We start from the raw sequence: 19,071 nt of genomic DNA, 5'->3' as shown, positions 1-19,071 counted from the left end.
AATTTTTTGTTTTCCATTTTTCCCATTTTTTTCAACCTGTGCCCCTTTCAGTATGAGTCAGCCTTTGCAGTGTAAAACTTTATTTCATGATGATCCAATATTCATCCTTCATTGGTGGTTCTATGTTCCCTCCGTTCCTGATAATTGCTTTTTTCCTTACAACTAACAGGATGTTGACAAAATGACCATCATCCCTACTTACAGGGTGGGGAAGCAAAATTTACAATATTTTGAGGCAGGGATTCAAAGACAGTGTATGACCTATTAGTTTATTGAAAGTCATGAGAATTTATTTGCCACAAGAAAATTTACATAATAGAAAATGTTTTTATTCTATGTGTCCTCCTTCTTTCTCAATAACTGCCTTCACACGCTACTGAAACTTGCGCAAGTGTTCCTCAAATATTCGGGTGACAACTTCTCCCATTCTTCTTTAATAGTATCTTCCAGACTTTCTCGTAATAGTTTTGCTCATAGTCATTCTCTTCTTTACATTATAAACAGTCTTTATGGACACTCCACCTATTTTTGAAATCTCCTTTGGTGTGACGAGTGCATTCAGCAAATCACACTCTCTTTGACGTTTGCTTTCCTGATTACTCATATGGGCAAAAGCTTCTGAAAAGGTATGGATAATAGTGTTAGGTATGACTATGACATCAGTATATGTTTGGTTTCAAAACAATTGACGTAGTGCCTGCTGAGAAAAAACAACCAAATGTTCATTGTAAATTTTGCTTCCCCACCCTGTACACGTTCATCTGTAAAATTGGAAAGACACAGAATCTTCTAAGATGTTATATCCTGGTATTTGCTGTGAGTTTTTACATTTAATTTCACAAAACACAGTTATTCCAGTAGTTTTCCAACAACAACATATGCTTTACATTCTCCATCATTTCTAATGTTAGTTTAGTGAGGAAATGCACCAGGTTTTTCCAGGGGAAATTCCATCCAGATTTGTAGATTTGTGGATCTTTGATGGATCTTACATACTTTGCCATTCATCTTCTGCAATTTCTGTACTAAGTTCCTTCTCCTCCTTCGCTCTTATATACTTAATTGAATGTGTCTTTGAGTTTTTAGTGCTTTATAACTTCCTGCATTCTGAGTGGTCATATTGTTGCTTCTGATTGGCTGTATAATCACATGGAAGTCTGAACTCAGGAAGGGATGTTGCTTGTTGTAACATATGAAGACTCAGTGGAGTTTGACTCTTCAAATGAATCCTTTGTCCGCTGTTATGTCTTATCAAATGTAATCCATCATCACCTACCAAACCTTCACAATGGTCCTTGCAGAAGAATTGCTTTCAGTCCATAATGGCCGGGCTGGGAATGCCTTCTGTAGAAGAGAACAACGAAATAACTTTCAGTTCTTTGCAATCTAACATCTTAACTTTAACTCCAAAATGAACCCAAGGCAGACATTTTTTCAAGGGCTGACATACTAACTGGTTAGTACATTCTGCCCCAAAAAACCATGACATTCACCAAGTCACCAACACCTCTTTTAGGGTTGAGGTTAGAGTTAGGTTATATGTGAACTATGTTTAAACTGATGTAGTTTCAATTGCGTTTTAGACACATGTTAAAAACTAAAACTACAAGATGTTACCTTTGAAGATAATGAAGCCTGATAACATGGACGTTGCACTTCCTGTTCTTCTGTGTAAGCGAAACCATAAGCTTATGCTTGGGTGGAAGAAAAGAATGAATGTTTAGAGACTAAACATACTATGTGATTTTTTTCTAGACTTCATTCTAGTCTCTTTGGGGGTCCTTCTTTACTTTATTCTTCTGATAATAACATCTCAGCGTGAATAAAAGTTTTGATGGTTGCCAAGCTTGACTTTCAATACTTCTGTTTATTGAATAAATACTTTTTTTCCCTGACCAGAAAATTTGAATGTAGTTGTGACAATTAAGTTACACCAAGGCTGTCAAATGAATTTGTTTCTCAAATGCTTGATGAAATTTATGGTTTGCTGAGTCAGTAATGCTTGCACTTGGTATTCACTCACCCATGACCCAGCATGCTCCCACAGCTCCACCCCAAATTGAGAGCTGAAGTCCCACCCTTTCCACTTGTGTCTCAGGGAATTTATTTCTGAGAATATAATTTTTTTACTACAGTCAGTGGCAAGAGACAAATAAAATGTTTTTTTTTTTATCCTTTTTGAATTATTACATCAGCCTATTTACATATATGATGTTTGTCAGTTTAAATGTTAATTTTAGATATAAAGAAAGTCTCCATTTGTGGTAAAACTGTTGAAGTAACAGACTGTGACAATACAATAAATACAAAGAGGACACACCTGAAATTTGTGCAGGTGATGTCACTGTTACTGTCTCTGTCCACGGTTGGTTCAGAGTTGCTGAATTATGTCCCTGCAATTTCAGCTAGTGATTTCTTCTTCTTTTTATATTTTTCACCTCGCTTTTGACGATCGAAGCAAAATGTGCCAAGACAATAGATATTTGGATATTTTGGTGTTGTAGATGTGTATCACATGCCACAAGACATGTAGTTCCTGGAGCTTTTTAACACAAAACTCAACATTTCTTCACTATTTTTACAACAAACCATGACTTTCATGACTTATAAAATTATCTTTTAAACTGACAAACATCAGTATGTGGCAAAATTCAAACACGATCAAAAAAATCATTTGTCTCTCTCCACTGACCAGTTGTTTAGAATTTTTCCGAAGTCCGGTCTCAGGAGACAGGATTCTGGTTCTCCATGTAGTCACTCTGTAGTCTCAAAATGTAAGCTCAAAACAATGGCCCAGTTTTTGTTTACAGTCTACAGTCTGGTGTGTTCTTTACTGAGACTCTGGTTGACTTGTGAGCTGAATCACTGCTTTGTTGTGTAATCCAGTTTGCACTCACATTAAGCATACCTTTTTTTTTTTTACAGATCACACAGAGCTGTGCCAGCAAAAACAGTTAATTATCAAAGTCAGACCTGAAATGCCTTGTCTGATTTACAGCCACAACTTAACCAATTAAACAGCACAACTCCACAGAGGAAACAAACGTTCAGGCTGCCTGGGAGCTTAATGGGGAGCCACTGCTTGTCATGGCTTGCCTCGATAATCAAGACTTACTTTGCAAGACAGAAGCATTGCAACAAGTCAATTAGACTATTATTAAGTCTTAAAATGTCTTAAAGCTACTCAACAAATATGTTGCACTAGTTGCTAAAAATATACACTCTAGAGCAGGCTTTTCCCTTTTCATTTCCTCTGTTTCTTGCTTAAATGTTATAAATTTACACTTACAGTCTAAATTATGAATACAGAATATGAATTACTAATATGAATTAATTTATACAATTTCCCAGTTTGGGATCAATAGAGTCTATCTATCTATCTATCTATCTATCTATCTATCTATCTATCTATCTATCTATCTATCTATCTATCTATCTATCTATCTATCTATCTATCTATCTATCTATCTATCTAATCTTATCTTTTGCAGATTAGGCATCAGTTTGTGTGAAGTAATTGGAGTCAGTGGTTCCAACAACACTCTTATGATCTGCTTGTGATTTAGCAATTAGGTTTGAGGCAAAGACGAAGAAAAAATTCCTGGAGGTGTCAGTAATTTCCAAAGCCATGTAGTGTGTCTCATCTAATGTATTATGTACAATGGCCCCAACTGTTGTGTCTAAATAGCTTGTAGCATCCTTTAAATCAAGCATGTTAATGATCAACTTGTAAACACTGGGATTTGACCCATTTGGAAAAGTTACACTCAACGTCCATGAAAATGTGTGTAGAATAAATACTTTACTCTTACATAGTCATGATCATTTGGTCAACATCTTAAAATGCACACCATAAAAATATATCCACATTGGTATGATGAACAAAGTGATTTAGAATATTATTTAGTAAACTTAAAGTATATAATACAAGTTAAAGTAATTAAATGGGCTGACCTGATTTACATATTTATTTTAATTTTTCTTCTTGTGGATAAATAAATAAAGCTGACCTGTATTTACTTTAATCAATTTCATTACATGAGAAAAACATTAAAACTTGTCAGTTCATGTTAAAAAAATGTCGCTATATTTACTCACAATAATATAAACACATATATAACAAACACTTCTTAGATTTACCTGAATAATTTAGCATATTTTCATGCACTTTTTAAAAGAAATTTAAATTTGTTCCATATTAGGTGTAATTTTGTTGCCACTGTTTTCTGTTCTACTCTCTAACATCTCTATTTCTCAAGATTCCATAAATGTTTTATAGGTAGTCATTGCAAATGCATGGAAACTATGAGCTACATTTTTTTCTTCTAGCAACAGCTTTTAATCAGCGACATGTCATCACTTTGTGTTTACAAATGAAATATTGTATAAAAAAGCAACAAAATCAGGTTTAAATCAAACTGACTCCAACAAAATTAATCAGTTTGATTTTAATTTTAAAGTCTACTCATTGTTTAATTATGAAATGTTCTGCTTAAATTGTTCAAAATGTCGTCAGTAAATTATTTAAATACATTCATTTTAAATTAATATTTGTCGAAAGTATATTTTATTTTGTTACCATGTATGTTCCATGTTCTTACTGAGTCAACCAAGTCTTATCTTTCACAGTGCAGTTAAACACATGCACTTATTTTTCATGTTAGACACAAAATACCATCAAAATGCCTTAATTTGTATTTTTCTTGAATGATAATATGGTCTTTCAGAATTTTACAAATTTGCTCAATTTTTGAGCAAATACACATTTGGCTATCTAAAATTAGACACTCTTATCATGAATATCATTCTGAGAGTATAGCAATAAACAAAATTTATTCGAATCTTTATTTGCTTCTTTTAAAAAATCTGCGTTAATTGTCAGAATGAGTCATTTCATTCTTACGGTAATATGTAATTTTTCCCTCACCATATGGAGCAATTCTTCATTCAACCACATGGGGTCACTGTTGGTACTAAAATGACAAAACATTAACAAAACCATTGCGTTCCGGTACCTCAGTTGTCGAACTTTGAGGGTTTAAGCCACTGGATATGGTAAATCTTAAGAATAAAACGTCCATAATTACGTACAAAGTAAACATATAACCCAGCATTCATAGAGTTTGAGGTTCCTTATTGTTCACCAGTTGCTCTTTCAGTCATGAGATCAGAGTGGGCCCGCCTCCAACCTCTACGTGTACCCTCCCGCGCAAAGGTATCTGGGAAACTGAGTCCACGCTCTAAATAATTCAAGCTCCCATTCCCTTCTCCTCCTCCGCTAACAAGATGCCGGCCGTACATCACAAACTGCTTCTAGAAGACGCTTTGCAGGACAGTCCGCAGGTAGGCCAGTGCGGGTTTTAGCTCATTTAAAGGCACAAATGTTAAATTAAACGCTGTTACGAGCTCTGGAGTTAGCATAGTAGCCAAGCCTATCCTGTCCCCGGTGAAGGCTGTTTCCACTGGTCGGTGACAGCTCTCAATTGACACATTGTTTTTATGGGAATGTAATCCTATGTCAGAAGTGGCTGCACCCCTACGTTTAAATAATTCTCTAGTTTCACCTGTACGTATCATATAATTATAAATTTCGACGTTAGTGGTCCTGTGTTGTGTTTACAAAGCTACCGCTCGTCATAGGGCTTCCCTCTCCGCCAAAGGGGACAGTCTGGGTGTGTATTCAGATGTCACCCTTATATCTCATCCTGAATTCTTCCCCTGATTGCATTTTATCTACGACTATCTATCACATCCGTATGGATTTTGGGCTACACCTAAATATGTGGTCAAACTGGGCCTGATTCACAGGATGTGGGAGGGGTTTCCAATATCAGGCTCCCCTAGAATTAGTCAATAGTCTGCAACAGGGCAGAATGAGGAGAGCATGGGAATGAATGCACAATATACCAATATATGCTATGATGCATATGTGTGTTTTTAACAGATCCAACTCTTCGGTGATTATTCTTAAGTGCAGTTTCTGTCTTTCCATTTACTATAACAAGAAATTATGCCATGCTGTTCATAAGGATCATAAGGTAAAATGTACACAGCCTGTATTCTAGTTATTCTTAGGTAAGAACAGGGTTGACCAGGATAAAATGAGCTGTTTCTATAGCCTGCAGTAAGTTAACTGAGGCAAACTGTAAACAGACTTAACCTGGGTGTGTTCCTCTTTGCTCTATATGCCCCACCTTGCTGCACCTGTTTAATGAAAAAAAAAAAAAAAAAAAAAAACACCCAGGCAGGAGTTCTTCAGTTTGCACAACCAGCCTGCAGTAAAATCATCATTAAGCCTTTTGTTTTACCTAAGTATGGCTCCACCCAGAATTTTTGTTTTCATTGACAGTTAATCTTTCTAATTGTTTGTTCTGTAAAATGTCACAAAATGTTAAAAAAAAAAAAGTGTTTCCCAAAGCCCACAATAAATAGATTATTTAATCCACATACAAATACATTCATCTCACTGTCACAGAGGAGGAATGAAATTAGAAAATAGAATCCAAACTGAGAATGAATGACAGTGAGAATCTAGTCTTTTTTCCGGTAAAAATGACTCAAAGCAAAGAATGCTAGTTGAAGATTTATTTATTTATTTTGTAGCTACCTCACTTTAGTATGTTTTTGATGCTACATCCACTCTCATTCTCTGATTGTGTGTGTGTGATTGATTTACTTCAGTCACATTGTAGATTTCTTTCCATTAAGCTATCATCAAGTTTGTTGGAGTTAACATTACTGTTAAAGTGCTGGTATATAAATATATAGTCATCCATAAAATGTAGACTAAATCAATTCAAATTATTATTCTTTTTTTATGGCACTGTTTGAAGGATTACATGTGGACTTTGCACTTGTCTCATTAGTCAGTGTATTTCACTTTTCTGTCTTATTAGTGTAATGTGAAAATCTGCATATGTAGATTTCTAAAATGTTGTAATTGTAATAATTTAGTGCATGTGCAATGTTTTAGTCAAATTATGTTGAAGGTGTACCTGAAACTTCATCATCCCAATGAAATCAGCCTAAAGCTCCCCTGAAACCTATAGAGAAGCCTGCCTTAAACTATGTTTACAAAGCAGCTGTTAAAAGATGTTGAGCAACAGGAGCATTTGACAATAATTACAATACATGAAGCCCAACATCAGGGTTATTAAATACAGATTTACAAAACAAGATGAGACTTCAAGTAATGTGTCTAAGTATTCTGTTATATTGTTTGTTTGTTTGTTTTTTCAGAAAACAGTGAAAAAGGTGTTTTATAATCTGTCAGAGAGCACTTAAACACCTTCACATTGCGCCATAGATATGCTATTTGTTAACATACCATATTTGTAAAACTCCAAGCAGCATGTTTTACAACTAACTGACTAATTATGCAATAACTTAAGCTCTATTAATAACAGTCTGACTGTTCAATCCTTCACCATGTTCATTAAAATGGTGTGAAATGTTTTGTCATGCAGACTCGTTCCTTGCTCAGTGTGTTTGAAGAAGATGCTGGGAATCTTACAGACTACACCAACCAGCTTCTGCAGTCAATGCAGAGGGTATTTGGAGCTCAGGTACTTCAGAAAACAGACACACACTCTCACACATTTATTTCCTGTTAGCTGTGTGTACTTGTGTGTCTGCATGGAGTCGACTTTTGGTTGAACATTTGCATTATCGAACCCCTGCACTGTTTTAAGTAACTGAACTGAGACAAATATACCAAATATATTATCATACGTTGATTAAGTATCAATAAATAATATCGGGTTGAATGGAGCATTATGTAGAAATATCTGATCAGTTATATTCTTGACCTTCAGGAAGATAAATGTGTCACCATTATCTGTGATCAAAGGTCAGACTAGCGTTGGAAAAATAGCTGATCATGTTATCCCTGAAAAAATATATTTTGTGCAGTTTGATCAGTAGTGTTTTGCATTCAGGAGAGAAAAAAACTCCCCTTGTTTTCTGTAGATTCTGCCTTAACACAGAATCTCCATGTATATTGCAGTCAAACTACATTCTCAATTTGTCTTCCAAAGAGTTACAAAACTTATCCAACACAACTTCATACCTTTTTTAACAGGTCTACTGGTGGGTCTGGCATTTATGTGATGCATGAATTCACCTTTATCATGTCGAAGGTGTGAAGAGAGAATTGCATGTACTCTGTCTAAAACTATGTCATCTGCTTCATTTTGCTTCTCAGAGTGAGATGGGATTGGCCACAGAGCAGCTTTCCCAGCAACTCCTGGCATATGAAAAAAAAGTACGTAAATGCGCCTTACTTTCCTCCATTTTCAATATCAATTTGAACAAAAGAATTCATATCACCAAGCTAATGAACTATACAAACTTTATGTATGACTGCAGCAAAATTGTAACAATGGAACTTCATACTGTATTCTGGACATTGCTGTTGCTATGTACATTTTAATTAAGACTTGGTTTTCAACCTGGAAAAGTATAGGCTCCTATTTTGAAACATGATTAATTGCAGTATCCAATTTGCAAAGCAAAAATTAAGCATCAACTGAAGTGGGACCAGCATTAATATTTAACCTTGAGGTGTTATATTTCAAATAGCTCCCACTGTGTTTTAAGGACTTTATTTTTTATTTTAGCTGCTAGTTGTAACGCTAACAGTGTGCATTCCTAAGTTCTGTTAAGACATACAGAATATGTATTAATGAAATTAATTAATTTACTGCTGTTTGAGTCTCGGAGTGGAGTGTCAGTGTAGCAGATGAGGTGGGAAGGTATGGGGTTGTCATTTGCATGTTCATCCTTGTTTTCAGTCAGTTTGTATTAAAGAGCCTTTAGGATGAAGAGCCTGTTTGAAGTTGATTATGGAAGTATTTTTATGTAGCAAACAAAAACACCAAAATTAAATATTTACTATAATCAACAACAAGCCTATTAAACAAATCTTAAATAGTGCTAGATCCCTTCAGTTCATGATTTATGAGGAAAAACTGTCCTTTAATGGAGGCACTTTTAACAAAGTACACAACTCAGCATCTTAGCATGAGGTTTATTAGCATCTTTGGCATCATTCCATGAACAGTGTACCAGAATTCCTGGCAGGAAAGGGTATTTTTAACTTCCTAGCTTCTTGTATTGGCTGGATTTATGCAACATTCTGCAGTTTGTGGATTCAACCTGCCTCTCTCACTTCCTCTTCTTCTGTCTAGAATTTTGCCCTTGGAAAAGGTGATGAGGAGGTAATCACCACACTGCAGAGCTTCGCCAAGACCGTAGGGGAGGTGAGAACTATATCTGCAGTTTTTGAGGTTTTATGTGTCTGATGAAGTGGAAGATAAACTGTTGTCCACTAGCTGTTTTTTTATTATGTTATAAAGAATGTTGCACCTGAGCTTAGCTAGCACAGCAGGGAAAATGACCTCCACAAAAAGACCTGGTTATTATCCTCCCTCTAAGTCCAGAAATGATTGTAAATGGAGGCTAAGAGGGGAATGGCAAGGTGGGTCTGATGCCTATTGCTCCGGATGTACAGAAGGAGGCAGCGTGTGGGGAATGATGAAAGAAGGGGAGTGAAGGTATACAGACAAAACAGATGGATGTGTCACTTTAAGCCTTAGGGGTCCATGAGCCTGCCCAGTCAGCACTCAGATGGATGGAGGATGCACACGTATGCACACATATGTTCAGAGGACACAGGTTGATTGTATGTTTGACCTTACCTCATCATGCACAGAGGAAAAGCCGATTTCATACGAACTTTACCACATGCTGAATCATTCAGATTAAACTGGATCTGAACTGGTGAGTGTCGCTTCTTGGTAAACCCAAAGAATTACAGTAGCATTTGTTTGCACGTGTATTATACAGACCTGTTTCCAATATCCGAGTAAACAGCAGGTTTCATTATTCTCCTCACAAAAGGCATTGTTTCGCAATATGAGCACTTAATGATGTAGGGAAGGCACTGGCTGCAGTTACGCACCCATATCGCTGAAAATGTTACTTTCCAGCTTGCTGCAGGAATAGCTGGCAGCAGATGTCACTGTACTTATTAAGACACATTCAAATCCCTCAAGATGTTTGGCTCGGGTAAATGTTCCCTTTTTGTCTCGGTGCAACGCTTGATATTTTTCTGTGTGTTTGTGTCGTCCAGCTGAACTCGCTCCACTCCGAGCTGGCCAACCAGATGGCAGACAGTATGGTCTTCCCCTTGATCCAGTTCCGAGAGAAAGACCTCACAGGTAGGGATGTAGACATATTCAAACACATGCAAAAGTTTATTATTGTAATAAAATTTCCATACAATTAGAAATAACTACTCTGTTATCTGTAATTGTGCTTAGTATCAAAGATTTTGTTAAATGTAAAAGAACATGGTTTAAAAGACAATATATGGTGAAGTAAGTCTGTAGACAACTGTCAACAAGCAGCCTGGTTATCTTCTTTAACAAAGCAATAATCGATTTATAGAGATGCTAATGTCCTTAAGTTGTGTCAACTCACTATACATTTATTGTTTCAGAGATAAGCACACTAAAGGAAATATTTGGCATCGCCACTGATGGTAAACACTAATCTCTAATCTTCAGTTTTGGACAACAGTTGCAGCAGGCTTACAGTCATTATTCTCTGATCCTGATCCGCTCTTTTCTGTTGTGCAGAGCATGAGGCAGCTATGGTCAAGTACAGCCGACTGCCGAAGAAGAAGGAAAATGAGAAGGTAAAGTGACTGCAGAAGTGCTCTCTCGGTTTCCCTTATAGAGGCTTTCTCTCATTGATCACGGCTATAAAAGGCCCTACAGTGCAGTAATGAGCTGGTAATGCAGTGAGAGTGTTGTTTTTCTTAGTCGCTGGAATACAACACAGATTTCATTACTGTAGATTGGATTAAATATTCCATGCACATGCACGTTACTGTTGTAGTGCAACTATCACAACATTGTGGACTATAAAGACTGCAAAGATAGAATTGTTTGGTTGTTTGTGTTCAGTGTATGCAGTAGCATGTATTGGGCTGTTCAACATAATGCAAATCTATTTCTTATTTGTATGTGTGGAGGGGAAAAACAAGTGTTTGCATATGTATGATGTTTGTGTGTGTGTATGTATGTGCGCAGAGATAGATTCCACAGTGAGTGTATGCTGGACACATATATTTGCATGGTTAACCCTCTTTTGTCTTGTCAGCTGAAGTCAGACATGGTGAAGGAAGTGGCCTACACCAGAAGGAAGCAGCACCAGGCCTCACTGCAGTATTACTGCGCCCTCAACGCTCTGCAGTATCGCAAGAGAGTAGCCATGCTTGAACCAATGCTAGGCTACACACAGGCACAGGTACTTCGCAGCTGTCAGCCTCTTTATCAGAACAGTATTAAAATGAACTCTTTAACCCTTGAAGACCTAAAACTATTTTTGTGGTGGATTCCAAATACATTTTTCTCTCTATTTAACCTTTCCTAAATGATTTTTCATCATTTATTATCATATTATCCTCTGCATTTTAGATCTTTCAGTGAAAATCAGGTGTTTTTCTGTATTAAATTTATTAATCATGTGGATGTTAGAGTAAATTCAAAATTGATTATCAAAACGCAGGTGACTGAAGAAGAAATGACTTTTTCAGCAAATATATCATTAATTGAATGTAAAAATAAACAGTTATTTCTCAGACTACATGGGTTTTATCGATGAATCCATGTTGCAGAAGATGAGGGTGTTTCTACATTCACTACAGAGTCAATGAATGTCTAAATGGGCTAAAAAGCTGAGAAACTACATTTCATTCATTCATTCATCCATCATCTGAACCCGTTTTATCCTCACTAGGGGTCGAAACTACATTTCACCTGAATTATTTTAATGTATTGATGTTATTAGTGGTCTAAAAGCTGTTCAACATTTGATCAGTGGATGCATTTGACATGATTTTTACTGGCAGATGTTTAGATCTTTCAGTTCTGTTCAATTCTTTATTGTCTTTGTATAAAAAAAAAACAAGATTGTTGTTCAGGCATCTTTCAAGCAGGAATAGCAAGGCAGAGTTAGATATACATGAGACTCCCATATTGAAACAACTGTTCATTTTCATAGTACACAACGGTATTTTGAAGTTGTTAATGTGTGTAATGCATTGCAACAATAGGCTCACTGTAATATTATAAAGATGTTACCTTGTAATTGATTTCTTTTCTGAAAAGTCTCTTAAATATACAAAGAAACAGCAACTATAAAAATAAAAGAAATGCACATTTAATGACTCTGTTATCTTTAAACTCTTAGATCAGCTTCTTCAAGAAAGGAATTGAACTGGTGTCAAAGAAGATGGACAACTTTCTCGCCTCTGTGTCCAAAATGACACAAAAGTAAAGAAAATGTTTTCATCATTTGTTAAAATATAATGTTAAGGCATCGTAGCTTAAATTTTTACACAGTAATAGTGACAGTCATCAAATAGTCATTTGTTGGTGTAAGTTTGGAAGGCTTTTGCCGTCCTTAAAACGTATGTCCCGTCTAGTATCCAGGTCCAGCTGGATGCAGAGGCGGAGGCCATGCGTGTGTCCCAGAGGGAGCTGCTGTCAGTTGAGGACACCGTCTACATGCCAGATAAGGACAATGATCCTGTCAATCGTACACTTATCCAGAAGGCTGGCTACCTCAACATTAGGAAGTAAGATTAATGACACTCATTATAGCCCTGGCGCAAATCTAAGCACATTTCCTATACATGTGGAACCTCTATCTAGTCAATATGTTGTGGGGTGACTGAAACGCTTGGAAAACTGCTTTGAATATGTCCACTTTTTGCACATCTGGCATTTTATTTCCTTTATTATTTTGTTTTTGAATTCAGTCTAGTGTGTTAGCTGTGGCAGCTACAGCAGGATTTTGAGTATCAAAATTACCCATGCAAGTAAGAACCAAATACTGCTTCTCTCAGTAAAGTCGCACAAAATACACATCAACACAGTAAACAATAAGTCTGCCAATGAAGGCAAGGTGGGTCAGGTAACATGTTGACAGTGTGCGCTGTCAGCTTATTGCAGAGTGGATGTATGAGAAGGGAAAACTTCCTTAATGGCTTCAGGGTGTAGAACTGCAGCGTAGCCCGCAATGTGATTTAGTGAAATGTCAGCGCTGTCAAACTCTGTCTCTCCCTCATATACATCCAGAGTCTTTGACAAATGTCTGTGGCACCAGAGAAAAGGTTTCCACAGAATGCCATTCTGTTTAATGACACACACTGCCAGCAGCCTCAAATGCTTGTCAAATGGAGTCCAGAGAACATTTACTATTTGGAATACTTAGTCAAAGTAAGAGTCTGAGTCACATACAGGAGCATGAGCCGTCCTCTTCCTGGTTAATCACAGGAAGTTTATTTGGAGTATTTTCTAAACACAGTGTACAAAACAAGCCACTTAAATGAGTCATACACATGTAGCAATCACAGTCAAATTGTAGTTTATTTGTACTTTATTTCACAGAAATGGTAAAAGCCAAACTTCAAATCCAAAACAAATCAATTACACAAGAAGAAGCAGAAAGAAGACCCACAAAGATGATCAACAAACTCCTAAAGAGAAACATGGAGGACAACTTGAGCACTTAAATATAAGAGAAAACCTCTTTTTATGTTGAAAGCAACTGTTTATAGAAAAGAGGATTATTAAGTATTAACTTGGAGAGATGAAAATATTTCTATAGGAGTAAACAACAGAACAGAGATGAGAAATGTTTATGCCCAAGCAAAGAAAGCGTAAATGCACCTGTTACGCACACAGTTGTTAAGAGTTTCTGCAAAAATATGTTGTTTTTTTACCTTTTTCTCTAAAAACTTAATGATTGTCATGTTCATGTTTAGTCAGTTATTTAAATACAAGAAATGAAAGCAGTAGTAACAGAAAATGATGTATGAATAAACTTCAAAATTAAAATTAAAAATATTCATGTCCCCAAGAATAATTTTCATTAGCATAAAATTACTCATCACAGTTATGAGGATAGTTGTATAACTGACTGTACGTGTGTTTGTCTGAAAAACCTTGGATTTGTGTTTGAACAATGACATTAATTACATTTTAGCAAGGCAGCCTTTAACTGCGTTAAACATTTGGACGCTTTTACAGAGTAACAACCATTTAATTAATTTAGTGTTAAGTGAGTATTTTGTGTTTTATGTATTAAATGCAAAGAGATTATTGCTTAAAATGTAATATCACAAATTTTGGTGAAATGTAAAAATATAAAGATGGAACTGAGAAGGTCCCGTAACATCATGAACGTCATTATAAAGCAGAGAACAAATAAAATCCAAATACATTCTATTTGCTCAATTTGACAGTAAGGGACAGGATACATATCACTATGAACATATTATCCAAAAAGAATCATGGGAATTCTGGAATCTAAACTGAGAGAAAGCAGTTAGCTTATTTATATACATTCAAATGTGTTTTTTTTTTCTTAACTTCAAAACATCTTATGGAGTAGAAAAACAAAATATATGGGCAAAAATAGGGGCTCATTACAAAAAGTGCCATCTTACAGGTTATACATATCGTTAGCCTCATAGCATAATTGCCTAAGTCATATTTTTACCTCTGCCAGGAGGTATTGTGATCACTTTGCTTTGTGTGTTTGTGTGCATGTTTGTTTGTTTGTTAGCAAGATAACTCAAAAAGTTATGGACAGATTTTCAGGAAGTTTTCAGGAAATGTTGATACTGGCACAAGGAAGAAATGATAAAATTTTGGTGGTGATCGGGGGAGGGGGGGCAGATCTGTTTTGGCAGAGGTCTGCGCTCTTCGAGTGCTTTTCTTGTTGGCTTTGGCTTTACTTTCCTAAAACTACTGCTTCATTTTATGCAGATATCACAATTTGGCCAAAAATATGACTTAGGAAATTATGCTATGAGGCTTACGATATGTAACTGTAATATTAATTGTTGATGTAAACTACAAATTCCAGCAGATTTGTTTTTTTTTTTTTTGCCTAAACACAAATAAGTAAATCTAAATTGTCCCAAAATTGATATTTATTGTCACAAATGTAAAGACTTTTTGACACATTATCATCAGTAAAAATCATTCCGTGACCTTCATAACAAATAAAACATAAATCATGAACCCCACCCCCCTCTTTTTTTCTTTTTTATTTACTTTTTAAATGAAACTCAACACAAGTGAACTGTATTATGTTAATGTTTGCTCCTGGAGGATTCTGTTGGTGTCTGTGAATTGGCTTTTTATTACACCAACTCTAAATGTGAAGTGTCATGACATAACTTTTGTTATGATTTAGCATGATATAAATAAAATTTGATCGATTGATTAGCACAATATATTACTGGATTTCACAATGAAAGTATTCAGACTTTCCACAGGTACAGTTACTGAAAAACCTCATAGGCAATGAATGGACAAAGGACAGACAGACTCAAATTCTTGAATTTCTTATTATGTAACACCAGGGTTTTTCCTTGGATTTCAGAGGCTTAGGTGCTGTTTGGGTTCTAGTGTTTCTGCTAAATTTATGGAAGACGTACGGTGCGGGATGTGGGATCTGGAAGTCCTTGTAAGACAATTGTATTTTTTTTTTAAGATAAATGAATTATTTAGCATTATTTTTGCCCATTTTACTATCTATTATGTTACGGGTCCCAGTATGGTACCACAGTAACAATGTACGAGTCTGTAAAATACAGATAAAGTTCAGCAGCAATGAAGACACGGAGTATTCAGTTCTTCCAGATTGTGTCTGATGCGTGGGCAGAAGTTCCCACCTGAAACCATCTGGAGTGCAACTGCTTCCGTAACAAAGGTTCTACCTGGATGCTGCTTACATTTATCATATTTTTTTCATAATACACATGAAATATAAAATGAAGTGGCTGTCAATTAATTTACCAGAGCAATTTTAAACCTCGTCAAACAAAGGAAATTATTTTCCAGCTGCCTAAATTGAATACAATGCAAAAATGGTCACGGTATTTTTAGCATGTCAATTATGTGTCTAAAAATTTAGAAAAGCACCCAAATCATCTAAAACAAACCACAGAGAGAAGTCATTTCATTTTATTTTGATTAGTTCAGTGTTCATTTGGTGTCCAAAGTGGTTTGGGTGCTGCACTTAAACCTTATGATTTGTAGTAAAACCTTAAAAAGTAATCATAGTGTAGATGATGTGCCATTATATTTCACCCTACTGTGCGACTCTGATTCATTCTCTGGTGTTTCCTTCCACGTGTCAGTAAAACGGGCCTGGTGACCACCGCCTGGGACAGACTATTCTTCTTCACTCAAGGAGGGAACCTGATGTGCCAGCCACGGGGGGCAGTGGCAGGGGGAATGGTGCTTGATCTGGATAACAGCTCCGTCATGGCTGTGGAGTGCGAGGACAGACGCTACTGCTTTCAGATAACCTCCCCCTCAGGCAAAACGTATGTACATTTACCCCCACCACCAACAAACTGACAGGAGGTTTAGGGTCTTTTATTTTTTATCTTCTGCTTAATTTTTCCATTTCTTGCTTCCAGGTCAATGATTCTACAAGCTGAGAGTAAAAGAGAATATGAAGAAGTAAGTGTGAGAGCATCCAGCTGGTTTTGTCTTATCCATCTCATTCTTTTACATCCCAAAGAAATCTACCAGTACAAGTATTGTGTCAGAAAAAAGAAGGAACTGTCGAGATTAATTAAGACTGGTTTTCATGTTTGGTTTTGTGTTTGGACACATCTGACTGGCCCATCACAGCTCGTATCAGTCAAGTGCTTTCAGGCAGCTCATGTCTGACAAACAATGAGCCCTAATGTGGATGTCCTGTGTTTATTTCTCAGTGGATTTGCACAGTGAACAACATCTCCAGACAGATCTACCTGACTGACAACCCAGAGGTAACGAACATTTCAATCCTTCTAAAATATGCGCAAACACATCCTATCAAACACACAACTAAAATAAACATCTGAGCGTAATCTTTAATCAGTAGTCGTTGGTTAGACATTTCTGAACATTGCTGGGATCTGACAGAAAAGAGCCACATGTTGCTGTTTGTACAACATTTATTATACTTACTTTGCAGTAAACTACTGATTTACATATGAAAATGAACAGTGTTGCTCTCATGTCCCCTTGTAGATCCTGCCTTATCACAGCTGTATTATCTTTTCTGCTTTCCAAACCTATCTTGCATGTGTACAGAAGGACTGACTAAATATTTATGGAGGAGCTGTTTATTTTCTGTAGCAAACATGAGCTTTACCCAGAACCAATTGGTCTTCACTCTGCAATCATTAGAAATCAGAGAATTTGGTCAATAATGATTATTATTTTGTGTCAACACTCTTGGTGTAGTTTTACATATTTAATCATAATATACCTCATTAATAATGCAATTCTAATTATGTAAATATGTATATAGCCTATAGAGCTTTATTACATATTACTATTATTTTTTTTGTATTGTTTGCTTGTTTTTTGCACTACCTTATGCATGCACATTTTCTTTTACTTTATCCTGTTCCTTTCTTGACCAGAGAATTTTCCCATTGTGGGATCAATAAAGTTTAATCTAATCTAAGAGCAAAAACAGACAACTTTCAGTGGAAATATTATTACTGGATGTCCAACTGGGAAATGTATTTAAGGCTTCAACAAATTTTAACAGCAGAAAGTTGTAGCAACAAGTGAAATTATTGAATGCATGGAATTTAGCTCAAGTAAATAAAAATGTCAGGTTTTTCAACTTTTGAAGTTTTAGCACTGGTGTCATACATGTCTTTTTTTTTTAAATTCTAAATGCATTCAAATATTGTAAATGCATGACTTTGACTCCCTGTCTGGAGATATTCAGTTAGAAAATGATGGGTCAGGGTTAGAGCATATTGATCTAATTCTGGTATAAATGTCAATAACTGAAAAAAGGATTAGGAATTCTTGTCCAATACAGATATTTAAAATTACATTTTGCTAACCAATGTACTCTGTTCCTTTATTTAGGGTTGTTTTTTTTTTTGTTTTTTTTTTATCACCTTAAAGCTTTATATTTAGAACTTCATTCTTAATACAAAAATCTTTACTATTTTAGAGTCTTTCATCACATTATCTCTGAATGAACACAGTCGAACATAAAAATTCATGAGAAAACTTTATTATAACTGTACAGATAAGTATCTGCCACTGCCATCAGTGAAAAGACATCTTATATGCGGACATGGATATTGGCTGATATTACCAAATATTGGCCAATGCTGATGTCCAGCTAATGTAGTAGTGCATCTCTATCAAACCTGTTAAGACATATAACATCACTTGTGGATTTCTTGTTGTTCTAGAGCTATTTACATGTTTTATAAATGATGCTGATGTAGATGGTCCTATTTCTCGCTGTTAGGCTGTGGCCATCAGGCTGAACCAGACTGCCATCCAGGCGGTCACTCCCATCACCAGTTTCGAGAAGCGACAGGAGGGCTCCCCCAATCCAGACAGGTTAGACATGTCCAAGTCTGAGATGAGACATTTCATCTCCTCTGAACTTTAACATTTAACGCTGTTGCAGTGACATGCCTTTTCTTTAGAAAACTGAAGACTGAGACTGCACCGTTACTTTGGTTTTATATGTAAATTCACTTTTCAATGATGATTTTAGCCTTTAATGCTAGTATTTAGTAAAGATTATTAGTTGTTTTGTCTTTGCACTACATATAATGGGGGGAAGAATCATTGTTGGATAAAATTAAGTAAAAAGAAACTTGGAAGCTTTTTATTTGGAACTGATGACAATGTTAACTGATAAACAGAAATACAAATGTTTGTGGCAAAAAGTCGAAAAAGGCTGGAGCACACCGACAGGTTTAGTATTTTTAATGATGTAAACTGTTTTGCATTTATTGAAACTGTCAGCTGAGAAGCACAGGGTTTTTGCTTGTATCTGCCAGGGGATGTGCACAGAACCTTATTCTGTTAGAAATAAAAATGTTTGCAACTATATTTATCACAATATAAAACTCAGGGTTTGTACATATTTTTCAAGGTCAGATTCAAGCACCTTTGAAGCACTTTTAAGGGTCAATTTCAAATTTTTCCAGCACATACCTTA

General features: G+C 35.9%; 2 protein-coding genes across 2 annotated transcripts in view; one reads left to right on the top strand and one right to left on the bottom strand.

Moving 5' to 3' along the window:
- Positions 1-5,219: 5,219 nt before the first annotated feature.
- Positions 5,220-19,071, top strand: part of appl2 (adaptor protein, phosphotyrosine interaction, PH domain and leucine zipper containing 2) — a 21,559-nt gene continuing 7,707 nt past the window's right edge. Inside the window, exons 1-14 of the mRNA XM_030135697.1 lie at positions 5,220-5,343; positions 7,467-7,565; positions 8,204-8,263; positions 9,189-9,260; positions 10,133-10,220; positions 10,502-10,543; positions 10,641-10,699; positions 11,167-11,313; positions 12,259-12,341; positions 12,494-12,646; positions 16,226-16,414; positions 16,511-16,553; positions 16,811-16,867; positions 18,367-18,461. Coding sequence (XP_029991557.1) covers positions 5,287-5,343; positions 7,467-7,565; positions 8,204-8,263; positions 9,189-9,260; positions 10,133-10,220; positions 10,502-10,543; positions 10,641-10,699; positions 11,167-11,313; positions 12,259-12,341; positions 12,494-12,646; positions 16,226-16,414; positions 16,511-16,553; positions 16,811-16,867; positions 18,367-18,461 — 1,244 coding nt within the window. The 5' untranslated portion in view covers positions 5,220-5,286. The remainder of the gene's footprint in view (positions 5,344-7,466; positions 7,566-8,203; positions 8,264-9,188; positions 9,261-10,132; positions 10,221-10,501; positions 10,544-10,640; positions 10,700-11,166; positions 11,314-12,258; positions 12,342-12,493; positions 12,647-16,225; positions 16,415-16,510; positions 16,554-16,810; positions 16,868-18,366; positions 18,462-19,071) is intronic.
- The window catches only part of tubgcp6 (tubulin gamma complex component 6), a 37,524-nt gene continuing 31,605 nt past the window's right edge, over positions 13,153-19,071 (bottom strand). The window contains exon 26 of the transcript XR_003935545.1: positions 13,153-13,164. The gene's annotated coding sequence lies outside the window, so the exon portion shown is untranslated. The remainder of the gene's footprint in view (positions 13,165-19,071) is intronic.

This window comes from Sphaeramia orbicularis, chromosome 6, assembly GCF_902148855.1.
Source record: "Sphaeramia orbicularis chromosome 6, fSphaOr1.1, whole genome shotgun sequence".
In the NCBI taxonomy this organism is placed as follows: Eukaryota; Metazoa; Chordata; class Actinopteri; order Kurtiformes; family Apogonidae; genus Sphaeramia; species Sphaeramia orbicularis.
This window is presented reverse-complemented; position numbering and strand designations above follow the sequence as displayed.